The 15,408-nt window shown below is 47.8% G+C and overlaps 1 protein-coding gene across 1 annotated transcript; it reads left to right on the top strand.

The window, feature by feature from the left end:
* The first annotated feature begins 12,266 nt into the window (after positions 1-12,266).
* Positions 12,267-13,523, top strand: LOC125723839 (cytohesin-2-like). Its single transcript, XM_049000677.1, has one exon. It carries the CDS (start codon positions 12,279-12,281, stop codon positions 13,521-13,523), a length of 1,245 nt encoding a protein of 414 aa, XP_048856634.1. The 5' UTR covers positions 12,267-12,278.
* Positions 13,524-15,408: the final 1,885 nt, after the last annotated feature.

Below are 15,408 nucleotides of genomic sequence, written 5' to 3'. Positions count from 1 at the left end.
TCCTATCAAGAGAAATAATAATAAAAGCAGACTTAGTTATTGAATTTATATAAAGAATAACAAACTATCTTCCATTCTTTACGGTCCCCTTTGCCAAGTTTAATGCCCTTTCTTGTCAATGACCATCATGAGCCTGCAAGTATATAAGATTCTAACAGGTCGAGATGCTGTTCAGTTGTTCAGGTCGAAATGGCTGCTTCAATATTAGTTTAAATACTAGAACTCATGGCCATAGATGGAAATTAGTGGGAGAACATTTTAAACTGAACTTGAGAAAACACTTTTACACAGCGTGTAGTTAGAGTATGGAACAGTCTTCCTGTTCATGTAGTGCAAGCTAAAAGCCTGGGTTCCTTTAAATCAGAGCTAGATAAGATTTCAAAAATTCTGAACTATTAGTCAAGTTCTCCCCAAACGTGCTTGATGAGCCGAATGGCCTCCTCTCGTTTGTAAATTTCTTATGCTCTTATTATTTTTCAGTCCAAACTTGGTACCTATTTGGAATAATAGATATATTACCCACAGAAATCAGTCCCCGTACCATGAACGTTGGGTAGAGAAGAACGTCTGGTCAGCTTTGCATCTATTGGACATCACAAGAAATGTTCTGTTTTTTGAAAACTTTTGTTTAAAACATAATAGTGTCATGCCCGGCTCGTCCGCTCCTCCTGTGTGCCACGCCCCCTGATTACCCACGTGTTTTCTCCCGATTGTACCCAGCTGTATCCAGTTCATTTGCTCAGTCCTGTCTATTTCAGTCCGTGTCTTACCTGAGTCCTTCGTCCGTCATTGATGTTTGTGAGAGTCAATGCCTGTTTCCCGTCCTGCTCCCAATAAATCCCCGTTTTCCCCGTATCCCGCTTGCCTGCCTGCTCCTTGCCCGCACGATCGCCGCTCTGCCCGCGATCGCTGCCGATCTCCTGTGACAGAATGACGGACCCCAACAAGGCGAAATACATCTCCGAGGAGGAGTACTTCCGCCTCGGAGACCAGGTAGCGTACTGGAGATCCCAACCCGGAATCATTGAGGATCGTCCAGCGTGGAGCCTCGTCCGCTGGTGTGAGAAGACCCTCGGCCAGCTAGCCCTCGACCTAGAAGCCCGCTTGGCCGAGGAGCTGCGCGAGGGTCTCCTGCGGATAGCTCAGCTCCGGACCAAGCGCTCCGTCGCTCCCAGCGAGCGGGGACCAATCCTTCCGCCGTCCGCATTGGCGGACGTAGCTCCACCTCCCGCCGCTACCAAGAGCCGGAGGAGGAGACGGAAGGAACCGGCGATCGCCCCGACGATCGCCTTAAGGGCATGTGCCCTCATCCCGGCAGCCCTCCCAGAGGAGGATCGGGATGTCTCCCCAATCGCCCGGATGGTCCCTAGCTTTGCTAAGCTGTCTCCCCAGGCAGCCTCTCCTGTCCGGAGAGCACCGGTCCCGGCTACGCCGGCGGAACGGCCGCCGCCACCCGCGGACCCCGCTCCCACGCGGCGGCCGCCGCCCGCGGACCCCGCTCCCGCGCAGCCGCCTTCGCTGCCGCCCGCGCAGCCGCCTTCGCTGCCACCTTCGCCTGCTGCAGCTCCCGGGCAGGCGCCCCCACTGCAGCAGCCTGCAGCTCCCGGGCAGGCGCCCCCACTGCAGCAGCCTGCAGCTCCCGGGCAGGCGCCCCCACTGCAGCAGCCTGCAGCTCCCGGGCAGGCGCCCCCACTGCAGCAACCTGCAGCTCCCGGGCAGGCGCCCCCACTGCAGCAAGCTCCTGTTCCTGACCGCGCTCCTGTTCCTGACCGCGCTCCTGTTCCTGTCCCGGCGCCCCCTTCGCCTGCTGCAGCTCCCGGGCAGGCGCCCCCACTGCAGCAACCTGCAGCTCCCGGGCAGGCGCCCCCACTGCAGCAAGCTCCTGTTCCTGACCGCGCTCCTGTTCCTGACCGCGCTCCTGTTCCTGACCCGGCGCCCCCTCCGCCTGCAGCAGCTCCCGAGGCGCCCCCTCCGCCTGCAGCAGCTCCCGAGGCGCCCCCTCCGCCTGCAGCAGCTCCCGAGGCGCTCCGAATGACTTTACTTCCTGGCCCCGTTCCTACTCCCGCTCTAAGTCCCTTGACCCCGGTTCCCGAGGAGGTCCCCGAAGACTCCACCGCAGCTCCTCCCTCTCTGGAGGTGGAGGAGCTGGAATGGGACCCCTCGGGGACAGAACTTGTAACCCCTTGTCCCTCGTCCCGGCCACGTCGACCCCGACCTAGGGTCGGCCTGTCTGTGTCCCGCAAGGGGAGGGGACACAGACGCAGGGCTGGGGTCCCGCCCGCCCTGCCCCCTGGCTCGCCCTGCCTCGCCTGCGCTGGGGCTCGGTTGGCGCCTGCGGTTCCTGGCCCTCCGGGTCGGCTGTCGCCTGCGGGTCCCTCTCCGGTGCCTCGTCGCCCTGCCTCGCTCCCCTCTCCAGAGCCTGGTCGGCCGCCTGCGGGCTCCCCGACGGCGGCTCCTCGGTTGCCTGCGGGGCCCCTACCTCCGGCCCTCCACCGGACGTCGCCGCCTGCTGCGGCTCCCCCCTCCTCCGGGCCTTTGCCGTGGGCCCCTCCTGCTCCCTCGTCCCCTTCCCCGGTGCTCCCTCCTGCTCCCTCCCTGGCCCCTCCGCGGGTCCCTCGCCCTGTCTCCTCGGCCCCTTCTCGGTCCCCTCCGGCTCCGGCCTCCCGGCCGTCTGCGGCCCCTCCGGCTGCCGCCCGTCGCCCGCTGGGGCTCCCACGGGCTCCCCTTTGTTCCCCCGCCTTCTCTCCCTTCTCTCCTGCCCTGGTCCCTCCTTCGTTTGCTTCCCCTTTCTTTGTCCCGCCTGTCTCTGCTCCCCCTCGCTTTGTTCCTCCCGTCTCTGCTCCTCGTCCTCCTCTGTTCCCTTCGTTCACTCCTGGTCCTTTTGTTCCTCCTGTTCCCGCTGTGTCTCCCTTCCTGATCTGTCTCTCTGCCTTCCCGTCCCTTTGTCAGCTCCTGTCTCATGTCCTGTCTCTTGCCCTGTTCTGTGCCTCGGTCCTGTTTCCCGTCTCTCGTTGATGGTTCTGTTTTTTTGCTCCAGGTCCCGGTTCCCGTGTCCCGTCCGTCGCCCCCTTCCTTGGCGCGCCCGGAGAAGCGCGCCTTTGGGGGGGGGTTCTGTCATGCCCGGCTCGTCCGCTCCTCCTGTGTGCCACGCCCCCTGATTACCCACGTGTTTTCTCCCGATTGTACCCAGCTGTATCCAGTTCATTTGCTCAGTCCTGTCTATTTCAGTCCGTGTCTTACCTGAGTCCTTCGTCCGTCATTGATGTTTGTGAGAGTCAATGCCTGTTTCCCGTCCTGCTCCCAATAAATCCCCGTTTTCCCCGTATCCCGCTTGCCTGCCTGCTCCTTGCCCGCACGATCGCCGCTCTGCCCGCGATCGCTGCCGATCTCCTGTGACAAATAGTTTATTAAAAAAGAATTTGATATTGTTCTAAAGGCTATTCCAGCTGGTCAGGAAACTTTTAAACAATTCTCCCCTCGTCCTATTTCATAGCCTCCCTCCTCTCCAATTCAATGGTATTATTTTATAAGGAGGGTAAATTCCTAAATAAAATTATTAGACATAATATTATTAGACATTACTTACGAACTATTTCATCACCTTTCCAATAAAAATTCAAATTAACCAGTACACACATTTGCACTAAATATATTTATTATCCAATACCCCCCAAAGTCAGAGTTACAGTTTAAAGTATTCAATGCTATATATCACTGTAGTGAATTTCTTCATGCTAAATTTAACTTTGATAATAATACTTGCACCTTTTAAAATAATGACATAGAAACTTTGGACCACTTGTTCTCTTGTTGCTTCTCAACAGGTACAAAATTTCATTTCTTGACTTCCTTTACTTGTAATGATATTATCTTTGGTGTTGTCTTAAATGATGATACGCTTTATCTTTTACTCAATAAAATTATATTGTTGGGAAAATCTATATTCATAAAACAAGATTCTTCAAAACTCCTCCAAACTTTTTTTTTTATCTTCAAAAAAGAACTTTCTCAGTTCTTCACAGCTTTGACGTTAATGAGGAAAAAAGCTGCAGTGAAACTTTTGCAAAGGATAAGGGGCCAAACTTTTAGTCCGTAGTACGTGGCGATCATCAGTCGAATTATGCACTGCTTTTTGGAGCTACAAACGTTCCTGTTAACTTCAGGGATAACAAAAAGCCGGCTGATGATCGGGAGATGAACTAGACGTTTTGAGTTGTATGCACGTATGGAATGCAATCCAGCAGGTCAGGTATCGTGAACGAAACACGTAATTTTGAAATTACTCAAGTTGATTCACCCCCCCCCCCTCCAGCATACGCACACGTACGCAAAATTTGGTCAAATTTTTAGATCCCCACCCCTTCCGTGTAGTAATGTGAATTACTGTTTATGTTTGGTTCCACATAGGATTGTGTTACAGCACGGACGGTTTAGTGTGACACACAAGAGAGCTGAAGCGGGATGTTTTGGCTGTATGTTGAGATTGCACATGGTGTAAGACCAATCTGAGTCGCATGACTTATTAATAAATCTTACTACCCCATTGGGTAGGAAATAGATATTCTGGAGTTGTCGTGAATGAGACCAGAATATAACATGGTGGCAGCGGAGCGGACAGCGGAGCCGACAGCGAAGTAAGCTGCACGGCCGTAGTGAACTCCCGAGATACGCCTGTCGGAGAGCGGAGCAACTAGCGGCTAATCGAGGTAGCACCGCCACGAGGCATGGAGGGCCTTAGAGCGCCGCCGACGCTGGTATTGGACTCCAGTAACCTTTCGCGGACATGGAAGACCTGGAGGGACGAGTTTATGCTCTATGTGGAGCTGACCATGGACTCAGATGGCGAACAGAAAAAAGTAAGCCTGTTCAGTTATCTCGTTGGAGAGAGCGGCAGGGAGCTGCTAGACACGCTAATGGGCGACACGGCGAGAGACCGGTGGACGGTTAAGGACATCATTGAGAAGTTTGACAATCATTGCAATCCTGTAGTTAATGAAACGGTGGAGCGTTATCGGTTCTTCACGAGAAACCAAGGCGCCAGTGAGACAATCGACAGCTATGTGACGGAGTTAAAGCTGCTGAAAAACGTGCAATTTTGGAGTACTAAGGGACTCACTGATTCGTGACAGGATTGTATGTGGACTTCACAACCCCAGTTTGAGGGAGAGACTGCTGCGTGAGAAGAACATGACACTGGATACATGCATACAGCACTGCAGAGCCGCGGAGCTGTCGCGGGAAAACAGCAAAACCATTTCGGGAGCTGCAGTGGAGGAGGTGCATGCTGTGCGTGGAGCTGCGCGCCAGAAACGGATCGGCGACGCAGTGGACTGTAAGCTTTGTGGCAGAACACATGAAAAAAAGAAAGAAAAATGTCCAGCATACAGGAAGAAATGTAAAAAGTGTGGCAGAGAAAACCACTTTGCAGTTAAATGCACGGCACATTCAGAGCAGAAAAGGAGGACGATTGTACACAACATGACAGCATGTGAGAGTGATGAGTATGAGGACGTTCTCTGTGTTACAGAGGCAGACACACATGGCTCAACTACAAAGATCACGGACAAAGTGAAAGGCACTCAACTCTTTGCAGGCATGTTGATGGGCAAAGAGATTGTAAATTTTCAGATTGACTGTGGTGCCAGTTGTAATGTAATGCCAATCCACATGCTAAGCCCGAACACACAGTTGGAAGACACACAGACTGTGTTGATGATGTACAACAAAAGTGAGATAAAGCCGTTGGGGAAATGCAAAGTTATGCTACGTAACCCGAGAAATCAGAAACGGTATCGGTTGGAGTTTCAAGTGGTTGACACAGACTGTAAAGTGCCGCTTCTGGGCAAAAGAGCCAGCGAAGCGATGAAGCTCATAAAAGTGCACTACGAAAACATCTTGAAACTGGACAGCATTGTTACTTCAGAGCACCCAACAGCCAATGAGTGGAACATGGATCAGATTAAAGCAGAGTACGCCGATGTCTTCACTGGAGATGGCTGTTTGGAGCGAGAGCTAAGGCTCGAGGTGGATGAAGCTGTGAAACCAGTGCAGTTACCAAAACGGCGTGTCCCTATCGCAATGATAAAGCCGTTAAAAAAGGAGCTTCAAGATCTTCAGCGCAGAGGGATCATTACACCAGTAGAATGCAGCACAGACTGGATCAGTGGGATGGTCGTGGTCCAAAAACAGAGTGGGGACCTAAGGGTGTGCATAGATCCAAAACCCTTAAACAAAGCCCTACAACGGAGCCACTTCCCACTGCCAACCATTGAGGACATTTTGCCAGAGCTGTCAAAGGCTAAAGTGTTCTCTGTCTGCGACGTGAAGAATGGATTCTGGCACGTGAAACTGGAGGAGGAGTCGAGCTACCTGACAACATTTTCGACTCCATTTGGACGCTACAGATGGCTGAGGATGCCAATGGGGATAAGTCCAGCTCCGGAAGTGTTCCAGAGAAAGCTCACACAAGCTTTGGATGGACTGGCAGGGATCTAGATCATTGCAGATGATGTGCTGATCACGGGTCAAGGGAACACATATACTGAAGCAGTACGTGACCATGACGAGAAGCTGAGACAGTTTTTGACTCGGTGCAGGCAGAAAAACATTAAGTTAAACGCAGACAAGTTTAAACTTAAACAGAAGGAGACTACGTACATTGGACATCAGCTGACATGCAATGGTTTGAAAATAGACCCAGAGAAGGTTAGGGCTATAGAGCAGATGCCCAGACCGACAGACGTGAAGTCCATTCAGTACAGAGTACAGAGACTGTTAGATATGGTGAATTACTTAGCAAAGTTTTGCCCACATCTGTCTGACCACTGCGACATACTGAGACAACTGACTCATAAAGACAGTGAGTGGAACAGGACGACTCGACATGACGACGCATTCCAGAGACTGAAAGAGACTATAGCAGGGGCTACAGTCCTGAAATACTACTACCCAGAGGAGGAGCTGACAGTGCAATGTGACGCTTCTGACAAAGGGTTAGGTGCAGCACTCACCCAGAAGGGTAAGCCAGTAGCTTTTGTGAGTAGAGCACTTACACGTACAGAGCAAGGTTATGCACAGATAGAAAAGGAGCTGTTGGCTGTAGTCTTCAGTATGGAGAAATTTCACCAGTATACATATGGTCGTAAGGTGGTAGTACACAGTGATCACAAACCCTTAGAGACTATCGTAAGGAAACCGTTGTTAAGTGCACCCAAACGGTTGCAAAGGATGCTTATGCACATTCAGAAATATGATTTGGATGTGGTGTATGTACCAGGTAAAGACATGTTATTAGCAGACACATTGAGCAGGGCATATCTGCCAGAGTGCTCACCACAGGGCTCCAGAGAGGAGGAAATAGAGAGCATTAACATGGTCACTCATGCACACATCTCACCAGACAGACTAAACAGAATAAGGACTGCTACACGAGAGGACAAAGCACTACAGATCCTCATAGACACGATTCACAAAGGGTGGCCGACTGACAAAAGAGACGCTGACGGTGACATCAGACCATACTTCGCGTTCCAGGATGAATTGAGTAGTCAGGATGGACTTGTGTTTAGAGGTGAACGTGTTGTTGTTCCGACTACCATGAGGCAGGAGATCATAGTTAGACTACATTCGACACACCTAGGGGTAGAAGGTTGTCTAAGGAGAGCCAGAGAGTGTGTGTATTGGCCAGGCATGAACGAACAGATTAAGACTCATGTGACTAAGTGCGACATCTGCAGGTCAGTTGACTACAGACAACAGAAAGAGACTTTAGTCCCACATGAGATCCCAACAAGACCATGGGCTAAGGTAGGCTCAGATCTGTTCATGTTTGACAACAAGGACTACCTTATCACAGTGGACTACTATTCAAACTTCTGGGAAATTGACTATCTCCCGGACACCAAGTCCACCACAGTGATTAGAAAGTTGAAGGCTCACTTTGCCAGACAGGGCATCCCGGACATTGTTGTTTCAGATAATGGACCACAGTATACGTCCAGTGAGTTTATGAGATTTAGTCGACTGTGGGATTTCCAGCACAAAACATCTTCACCAGGTTACCCTCAGAGTAACGGGAAGGCTGAATCAGCTGTGAAGACAGCAAAGAGGCTGCTGTTAAAGGCAAAGATGGCGGGACAGGACCCGTATCTTGCGATACTGGACCATCACAACACACCATCACAAGGCCTGGAGACCAGCCCAGCTCAGAGGCTGCTCAGCAGGAGGACACAGACGCTTTTGCCGACCAGGACGAGCCTGCTGAGGCCAAAAGTCATTCCAGCCCGGCGGGAGCTGGAGATGAAACAGAAACGCCAAAAGGTGTGCTATGACCGATCAGCCCGAGACATGGACTCCTTGAAGATAGGGGACAGTGTCAGAGTTCAGCCTTTTGACCGCCATTCCACTTGGAGCAAGGGAGTGGTGGTTGGGACTGTTGACCCGAGGTCTTATGAGGTTCGGTTGGACTCTGGAAGTGTCCTGAGGAGGAATCGGAGGCACCTGAGACACGCCGGCGTGATAAAACACGAAAAGGCCATGACGGACACGGAGGCACTGAGTAGCTCAGTGACGGCTCAGTCGGAAGCTCGTGAGCACCAGATCAGGACTGACGAGGTTTCAGGGGGTGTCACGACAAGGTCAGGCCGTACAGTGGTTCTGCCATGTCGGTACAGGGACTATGTTACCTACTGAGGACATAACAACCTTTATTGTTTGAGGGGAAGGGTTGTGTATTCTGTGAAAGTTGGGTTCCCTACAGCTTGCAGAATTGTAAATGTTTAAATAGGAAAATTATTTTATGTTCTTTGGTGTTTCATATTGTTTTCTCCCTGAGTAGGAAAAAAGGACTTTTGTTTGTGTCCAAATGAAAAGAAAAAACAAAAAGAGAAGGGATGTAGTAATGTGAATTACTGTTTATGTTTGGTTCCACATAGGATTGTGTTACAGCACGGACGGTTTAGTGTGACACACAAGAGAGCTGAAGCGGGATGTTTTGGCTGTATGTTGAGATTGCACGTGGTGTAAGACCAATCTGAGTCGCATGACTTATTAATAAATCTTACTACCCCGTTGGGTAGGAAATAGATATTCTGGAGTTGTCGTGAATGAGACCAGAATATAACATTCCGTGCGGAGGTACTGAAATGTATGGCCCCTAAAAGATCTGGGTTTCCCTTCATTTTCTGTTATTTCTTTTAGTTAAAAAAGTGCTTCGAAGCTCTATTTTGTATGTTCACCATCGTTTGTCTTTTCTTTATTCTCCCCTTTTATATGCTCAGGGTTTTGTGATACTACTACTTATATATTAATTGTTGCATTGTTTGTACATTTCTAAAAAAAAAAGAAAAAAAAAAAAAAGCCGGAGTTCTAGAACGCATTGCGTCAAACTGTCACTTACGTCTTTGCCCCTTCCTATACATGCTCTCTTTCTCTGGATTTACCCATTATTTCCACGCCTCTTCAATGACATTCACGACTGATACATATATGCTAAAAATGGATGATCTGGACTACAGTGAGTATATCCGTCTCAAGAACTAGCTATTAAACGCCATAGGCAGAAACCCACGGGATACCCCACCATCTAGCTAGGTACACACATAGTGTCGGGACGCTTTATTTCGCTATGTCGGAAACATGCGTGTGACTAATTAAACGACGCTCCTCAAAGCACAATGACAACTTGACTAAAGGTAACCATGCGCCTAGGCACACCCATTCTCGGCTCTATACAATTTGTGGAGCAACGAGCTATTAGACTGGACCTTTTAACTGTATATTATTGTTTTCTGTTTCGGCTGTCCAACAACGGACTGAACTGTCCCGTTGACAGCGAAATTGTTGTGCTAATTAGACAACTGTGCGAAGCGGAGTTACTGGCTTAACAGGGTAACTTTGTGAGTAACTTGATGACGTGAGGCGTAACTTTGCGATTAACCCGTACTACAAAAGGTGGTTAGGTTTTAGTCGAGGCATGCTGCTATGGCAGTTTACGCTGCGTCTCAAACCTGCTCCGAGTAGTTTATGTTCTCGGTTAAGTCGAGGTTTCTGCGTAAGCCAGCCCTGTATGAGCACCGCCCCTCCAAGAACAATTTCTCCGAAGACAATGCCGGCGTACTTGGATGATCCTGTAGCGCGCGAATCGTGAGGGACTCTCTCTGTCAATATGTATGAAACGGAGCAATGACATATAATATGCATACAATGTATCAATGAATAACTGTTAGAGAGTATTCTGAAAACCCAATGGGTGTGCATTGTTCCCTGTTGTCCACTGATCAAAGCACACTGCACTAGATGTGCTTGTCTTGTCTAGTTTTAAAGTTATTAACCTATTCATGTATTGTCCCGTTGCATTTATATGGATACGTACGAACATTTAAAAATTAATTACAATTCGTACGTAAAGCAATCTGGGAAACAAAGGGGTGTGCAACAGTCGCCATGAGGCCAAAATGCTAAACCAGCCTGTCATTACAGCATTATTAGCTATTAACACGATTTGGCACAAATCACGAAATGGTTTGAAGCGCAAAAATAATCGATGTGCATCGTTGTCTGTGTACTGGACACAATTCTCTCATAAAAAACGCCCCACCCTACTTCCGTTAAACGTTATTAAAGCCAGAAAACTGAATATCGAATATGAGGCTAACTTAACCGCGGTGACAGGTTCATAATCGTTTTCCCACTGCACATATGCTTCTGTTTTGTCCTGTTGTAAATCATTTGTTTATTAAACAATGGCTCACCTTCTATAAGTGTAATATTAACAGACACATTATCGTATTAGCTGTAAAACAAAGAAACACTGGCCAGACACAACAAATCTTTCATAATGAGTAGAAATATAAATACATAGCCCTGCCACTTGACATGATGTTATTATATCTCATCTTGACTTGCTGCCACGTATGCTTTCCACTACTATTGTATTTGAAATCGGATCAGTTAAGTTATTGTTAACATTAGGTTTACATTATGACCAACATCACAGTAATGGAAGTTTAGGGAGCATCACATTACTTAACAGCAAATAATAGCTGGGTGACTTCTGAACTGTGTCGCCTCTGTGAGCCTTTGTAGTTATTATCAGTATTTAAATTTTTTCACACAACACTTCATAGTCTAATACTCAGTCGTGAGATATTTTAGACCACGTTTTATGAGCATGAAAACGTACTTATGCATTTACTCGGTCGGCAGTACCTTGCCAACAAGCCTGCCTGCTTTTCTTGACTGCAGTGGTATTGGACTTTCTTTGCAGTGTTGATTTAAACTCCTCATAGCCCTGTATAATTATCATGCAGTCTTCCTGCGTGAAATATAGAGATCGCGCCATGAGTCAAACGGCGACTTACGCTGCCGAACGTGCTCCATTTATGTGAACGCGCACAAACTCCAGTTCAGTTAACGCCGATGGAACAAATCAACTTCTTAACTGGCGTCGTAGTACTGATTAGCACCGATTCAGACATCCCGATGAACAAATATGAAGTTCATTTAAACTGTGGTACCTTAAATCCGTCAAGTTACCCCGATAAGCCAGTAACCCTGATTCGTAGTACAGGCCACTGATCACAAGCCGGTGTAAACGTATTGTTTAAACGCCGCTGTTGCATTACCAGGGGGAGAGGTTGACTTGCTGGTTAGCTATAAAAACAGACGTTAGTGCAGCTCCACGTTAATGGTGCGGTCATCATGGCTTATAAATGCTTATTATCGTTCATCATTGTTTGTGTCAGTAACGATAACATAAACAGGGGTAGGCACCAGGAGAACATCATTGGCTCTTGCATCGATTACTTTTCCCGTAACACCCTTTAGATTGTTTCCCTGAAGGGCAGCAAACCGACAATTTCGGTGTGATTGAGCTGATCACGTGTGCATGGGGAGGGAATGCGGACCACATGACCTTCCCGGCGAGCTCAGCACATCCAGCATCGCTTCGCAAATACAATCAAAATGTTTTATCTTTATTCACACTTTCTATCTTTATTCATTATCTCTACGATCTCACTGCTGGACGAATGCCTGGCATTCAGAGCATTCTTTATTAGCCATTTGCCTTTGGATGCAGTTTATTTGCATGCCCCAAAGCTTCCAGGCATCAGTAATTGCTTCCCACGTTACTCCGGTCCTGGGGTCTTCTGTAACTGCCCTTTGGGATTACATATATTCAGCATATGCTTTTGTCCGAAGTGATGAGAGTTTGGGGTCAGAGCACTTGGGTCTAAGGGACTTGCTCAAGGGCTTAACAATGTTACGATTACTCTGCCATGGGAGTTGAACCAACAACCAAACTGGCAGAGATTGCCAACCTGCTGAGCTCCACACCCGCTGACGATCTCCTTTTCCTGTCTGCTGCAGTCTCCATGGACCTGAGTCCAGAGAAGCACTCTGAACTTGAGGACATCCGGCTGAGGAAAGGAGCCCTTCTGCTGGAGATCCAGAGGCTGTGGGAGGCGCTGAGAGAGGCCCTCATGGAAGTGGAGGGCCTTGAATCCAGCACCAAACGCAGCCAAATCTTAGAAAAGAATAGGCATGTCGCCATGGGAAGAAAGAAATTCAACATGGACCCTAAGAAGGGTATCCTGTTCATGGTACAAAACAATCTTCTCCGGCACACGTCTGAGGACATCGCCCAGCTCCTATACAAGGGAGAGGGGCTGAACAAAACAGCCATTGGGGATTACCTGGGTGAGAGAGACGACTTTAATATTCAAGTCCTCCAAACATTTCTTGGGCTTCATGAATTTTCAGGGTTCAACCTGGTACAGGCTCTCAGGCAGTTCCTCTGGAGTTTCCGTCTGCCAGGAGAAGCACAAAAGATTGACAGGATGATGGAGGCCTTTGCGCAGAGGTACTGTCAATGTAATCCTGGAGTCTTCCAGAACATTGACACCTGCTATGTACTTTCATTTTCCATAATCATGCTAAACACTAGCCTTCATAATCCAAATGTGAGAGACAAGCCCAGTGTGGACAGGTTCATCTCTATGTATCGAGGAATCAATGATGGAGGCAACCTGCCAGATGAACTCCTCCGAAATCTTTATGAGAGCATAAAGAATGAGCCATTCAAGATTCCTGAAGACAATGAGAACAATGCCTTCTTCAACCCTGACAGAGAGGGTTGGCTCTTCAAACTGGGAGGAGGACGGGTGAAAACATGGAAAAGGCGGTGGTTCATCCTGATGGATAACTGCCTTTACTACTTTAAACATACTACGGATAAGAAACCCAGGGTGATCATTCCGCTGGAGAATCTGAGCATCCGTGAGGTGAAGGATCTCAGGAAGCCTAACTGCTTTGAACTGTACATCCCTAACAACAGCAGACAGCTGATGAAAGCCTGCAAAACGGAGGCGGACGGCCGCCTGGTAGAGGGCAATCATGTGGTGTACCGCATCTCGGCGCCAACCCCTGAGGAGAAGGACAAGTGGATACAGAGCATCACTGCTGCTGTGAGCGCTGACCCTTTTTATGAGATGCTGGCAGCAAGAAAAACACGGCTCTCTTAAAACAGGGGTGTCAGACTCATTTTCACCCTGCGCCACATCAGCATCATAGTTGTCACCTTATTCGGCCCTCAGGAAACGACCATGTCCCCCACAGACGTCCCGATGTCATGTACTTGGTGCCAGAATTATAGAACACACAGGACTATTTGTGCCAGATTCCAGAGGAAGAAGTCAACCACTGTGAAAATGACTGCATTCACCGACGTGACATTGCTTGTGATGATGATGTCTTCACGTTGTGCACCTCTGTCATGGCAGAGAATGGTCTTGATGTTCCTCTGGATGCTTATAAGGCAATTGACCTCTACCTGCGCCTACGAGAAGAATGATCAGTTCTTCTACACATTGAACGATAAAGACTGTGTGAATATGCTTGGATGTGCTATTGCAGAAAGTATTTATTTCAGAACAAGGAACTTTGCACAAAACAACTGACTATTTGACTATGATCGCCCACTCAAACATTTGGGCCCAGAATTGTTGTTGCAGACATTCTTTGTCTTTATAATGTGGTCTCACAAAGTAATGTTTAACCTTAAGGTAGCATGACCGAATTCCAGGTTTTGTTTTGATGCGACTTATTGTTCATTACAGATTTTATCATCGAAATGCCCTGTCCTTTTTTTGTATAAATGTGAAATTAAATGTTATTTGCAGTGTATTGCTGATCTTTATGTCAGAGTACCTTTTTTTCTGAGAATCCACACTGCTGTAAATTTGCATCAACATGATTGGGATTGGGATGGAAAAATTATTTTCCATCTTAACCCATATTCTAAGCATATTGATTTCTGTGATAAATTTTACTTTTACAGCAGTATGATTTCAGACACTAACAGCAATTCATTTTTCAACCAGTAATTGTTAATGTGATAGGAATTGCATTCAACAGCAAATGCGTTCAACTTAACCAAATGTATAAATCTTACATATTCTGATGATTCGATATTCCCCCGACGTCTGTGTGATGTATTTCAGCAACAACACGCAGTTAATGAGATCACTATGTGGAATTTAGCCGACTGTTATTTTCCTGATTAGGATATATCACCCATGATTGGGGTATACTATATATCAAGGGTCAGCAACCTTTTTTAAACTGAGAGCTACTTCACGGGTACTGAGCCATACAAAGGCTACCAGAACAGACTTTACCTAAACTTATCTAAACTTCATGTAGAATAAACACGTTTTAAATGCTTTTTTGGATATTGTCATTTTCAAATCTATATAAATACAAATGTGATTAAAGAAGAATAGCAACAAGATAAAATTTAATTTTAGTCGCTGCCCACTGGTGAGTTGTGGTATTTTTAGAACAGGTCCGTGGACGACTCATGTGGTCCTTGGGGGCATCCTGGTGCCAGTGGGCACCAGGTACCATGTTGGTGACCCCTGTTCTAAATGGTATGTAGGGTTTGCAAACTACACCAACGCTTCTGATGGAGCTACATTTAGGCTTATAGTGGAATAATATAGTGGAAGATTCCTTGCGTGAGTGTCTGAGAGCGTGAAAGTCATGCCAGATGCATGGTAGTCGGCAGCCCTGCTTTCCGTGTGCATCTGTCTCTTACTTTAGGTGGACAGAGATTCAGCATTACTCAGGATTAGGAGCCACTTGCACTGATAATAATTAGTTTCTTTTTCCCCTTGCAGTCTGCTGCTGTATAACATTATGAAATCAGTCCAAAAATCCGCAACCCATGACCTCCTAATATTTACCCGAAACTATGTTTTCAAAATAGCACAACTGGGCATGAACACCGCGGATCTGGAAACTCTGCTGAGCATTGAGAATCAGCGTGCAAAGGCTCTTAATTTGGATATGTTTGTGAAACATTCTGCTGCACAGCACAACAAAGAAAAACAACTGGTCAGTGATAAT

Source organism: Brienomyrus brachyistius, unplaced genomic scaffold (assembly GCF_023856365.1).
Source record: "Brienomyrus brachyistius isolate T26 unplaced genomic scaffold, BBRACH_0.4 scaffold52, whole genome shotgun sequence".
Taxonomy (NCBI): Eukaryota; Metazoa; Chordata; class Actinopteri; order Osteoglossiformes; family Mormyridae; genus Brienomyrus; species Brienomyrus brachyistius.
This window is presented reverse-complemented; position numbering and strand designations above follow the sequence as displayed.

Bases quoted from the DNA above. Each gene is read 5' to 3' on its own strand.
- LOC125723839 (XM_049000677.1), top strand. From the start codon at position 12,279: ATGGGAGTTGAACCAACAACCAAACTGGCAGAGATTGCCAACCTGCTG.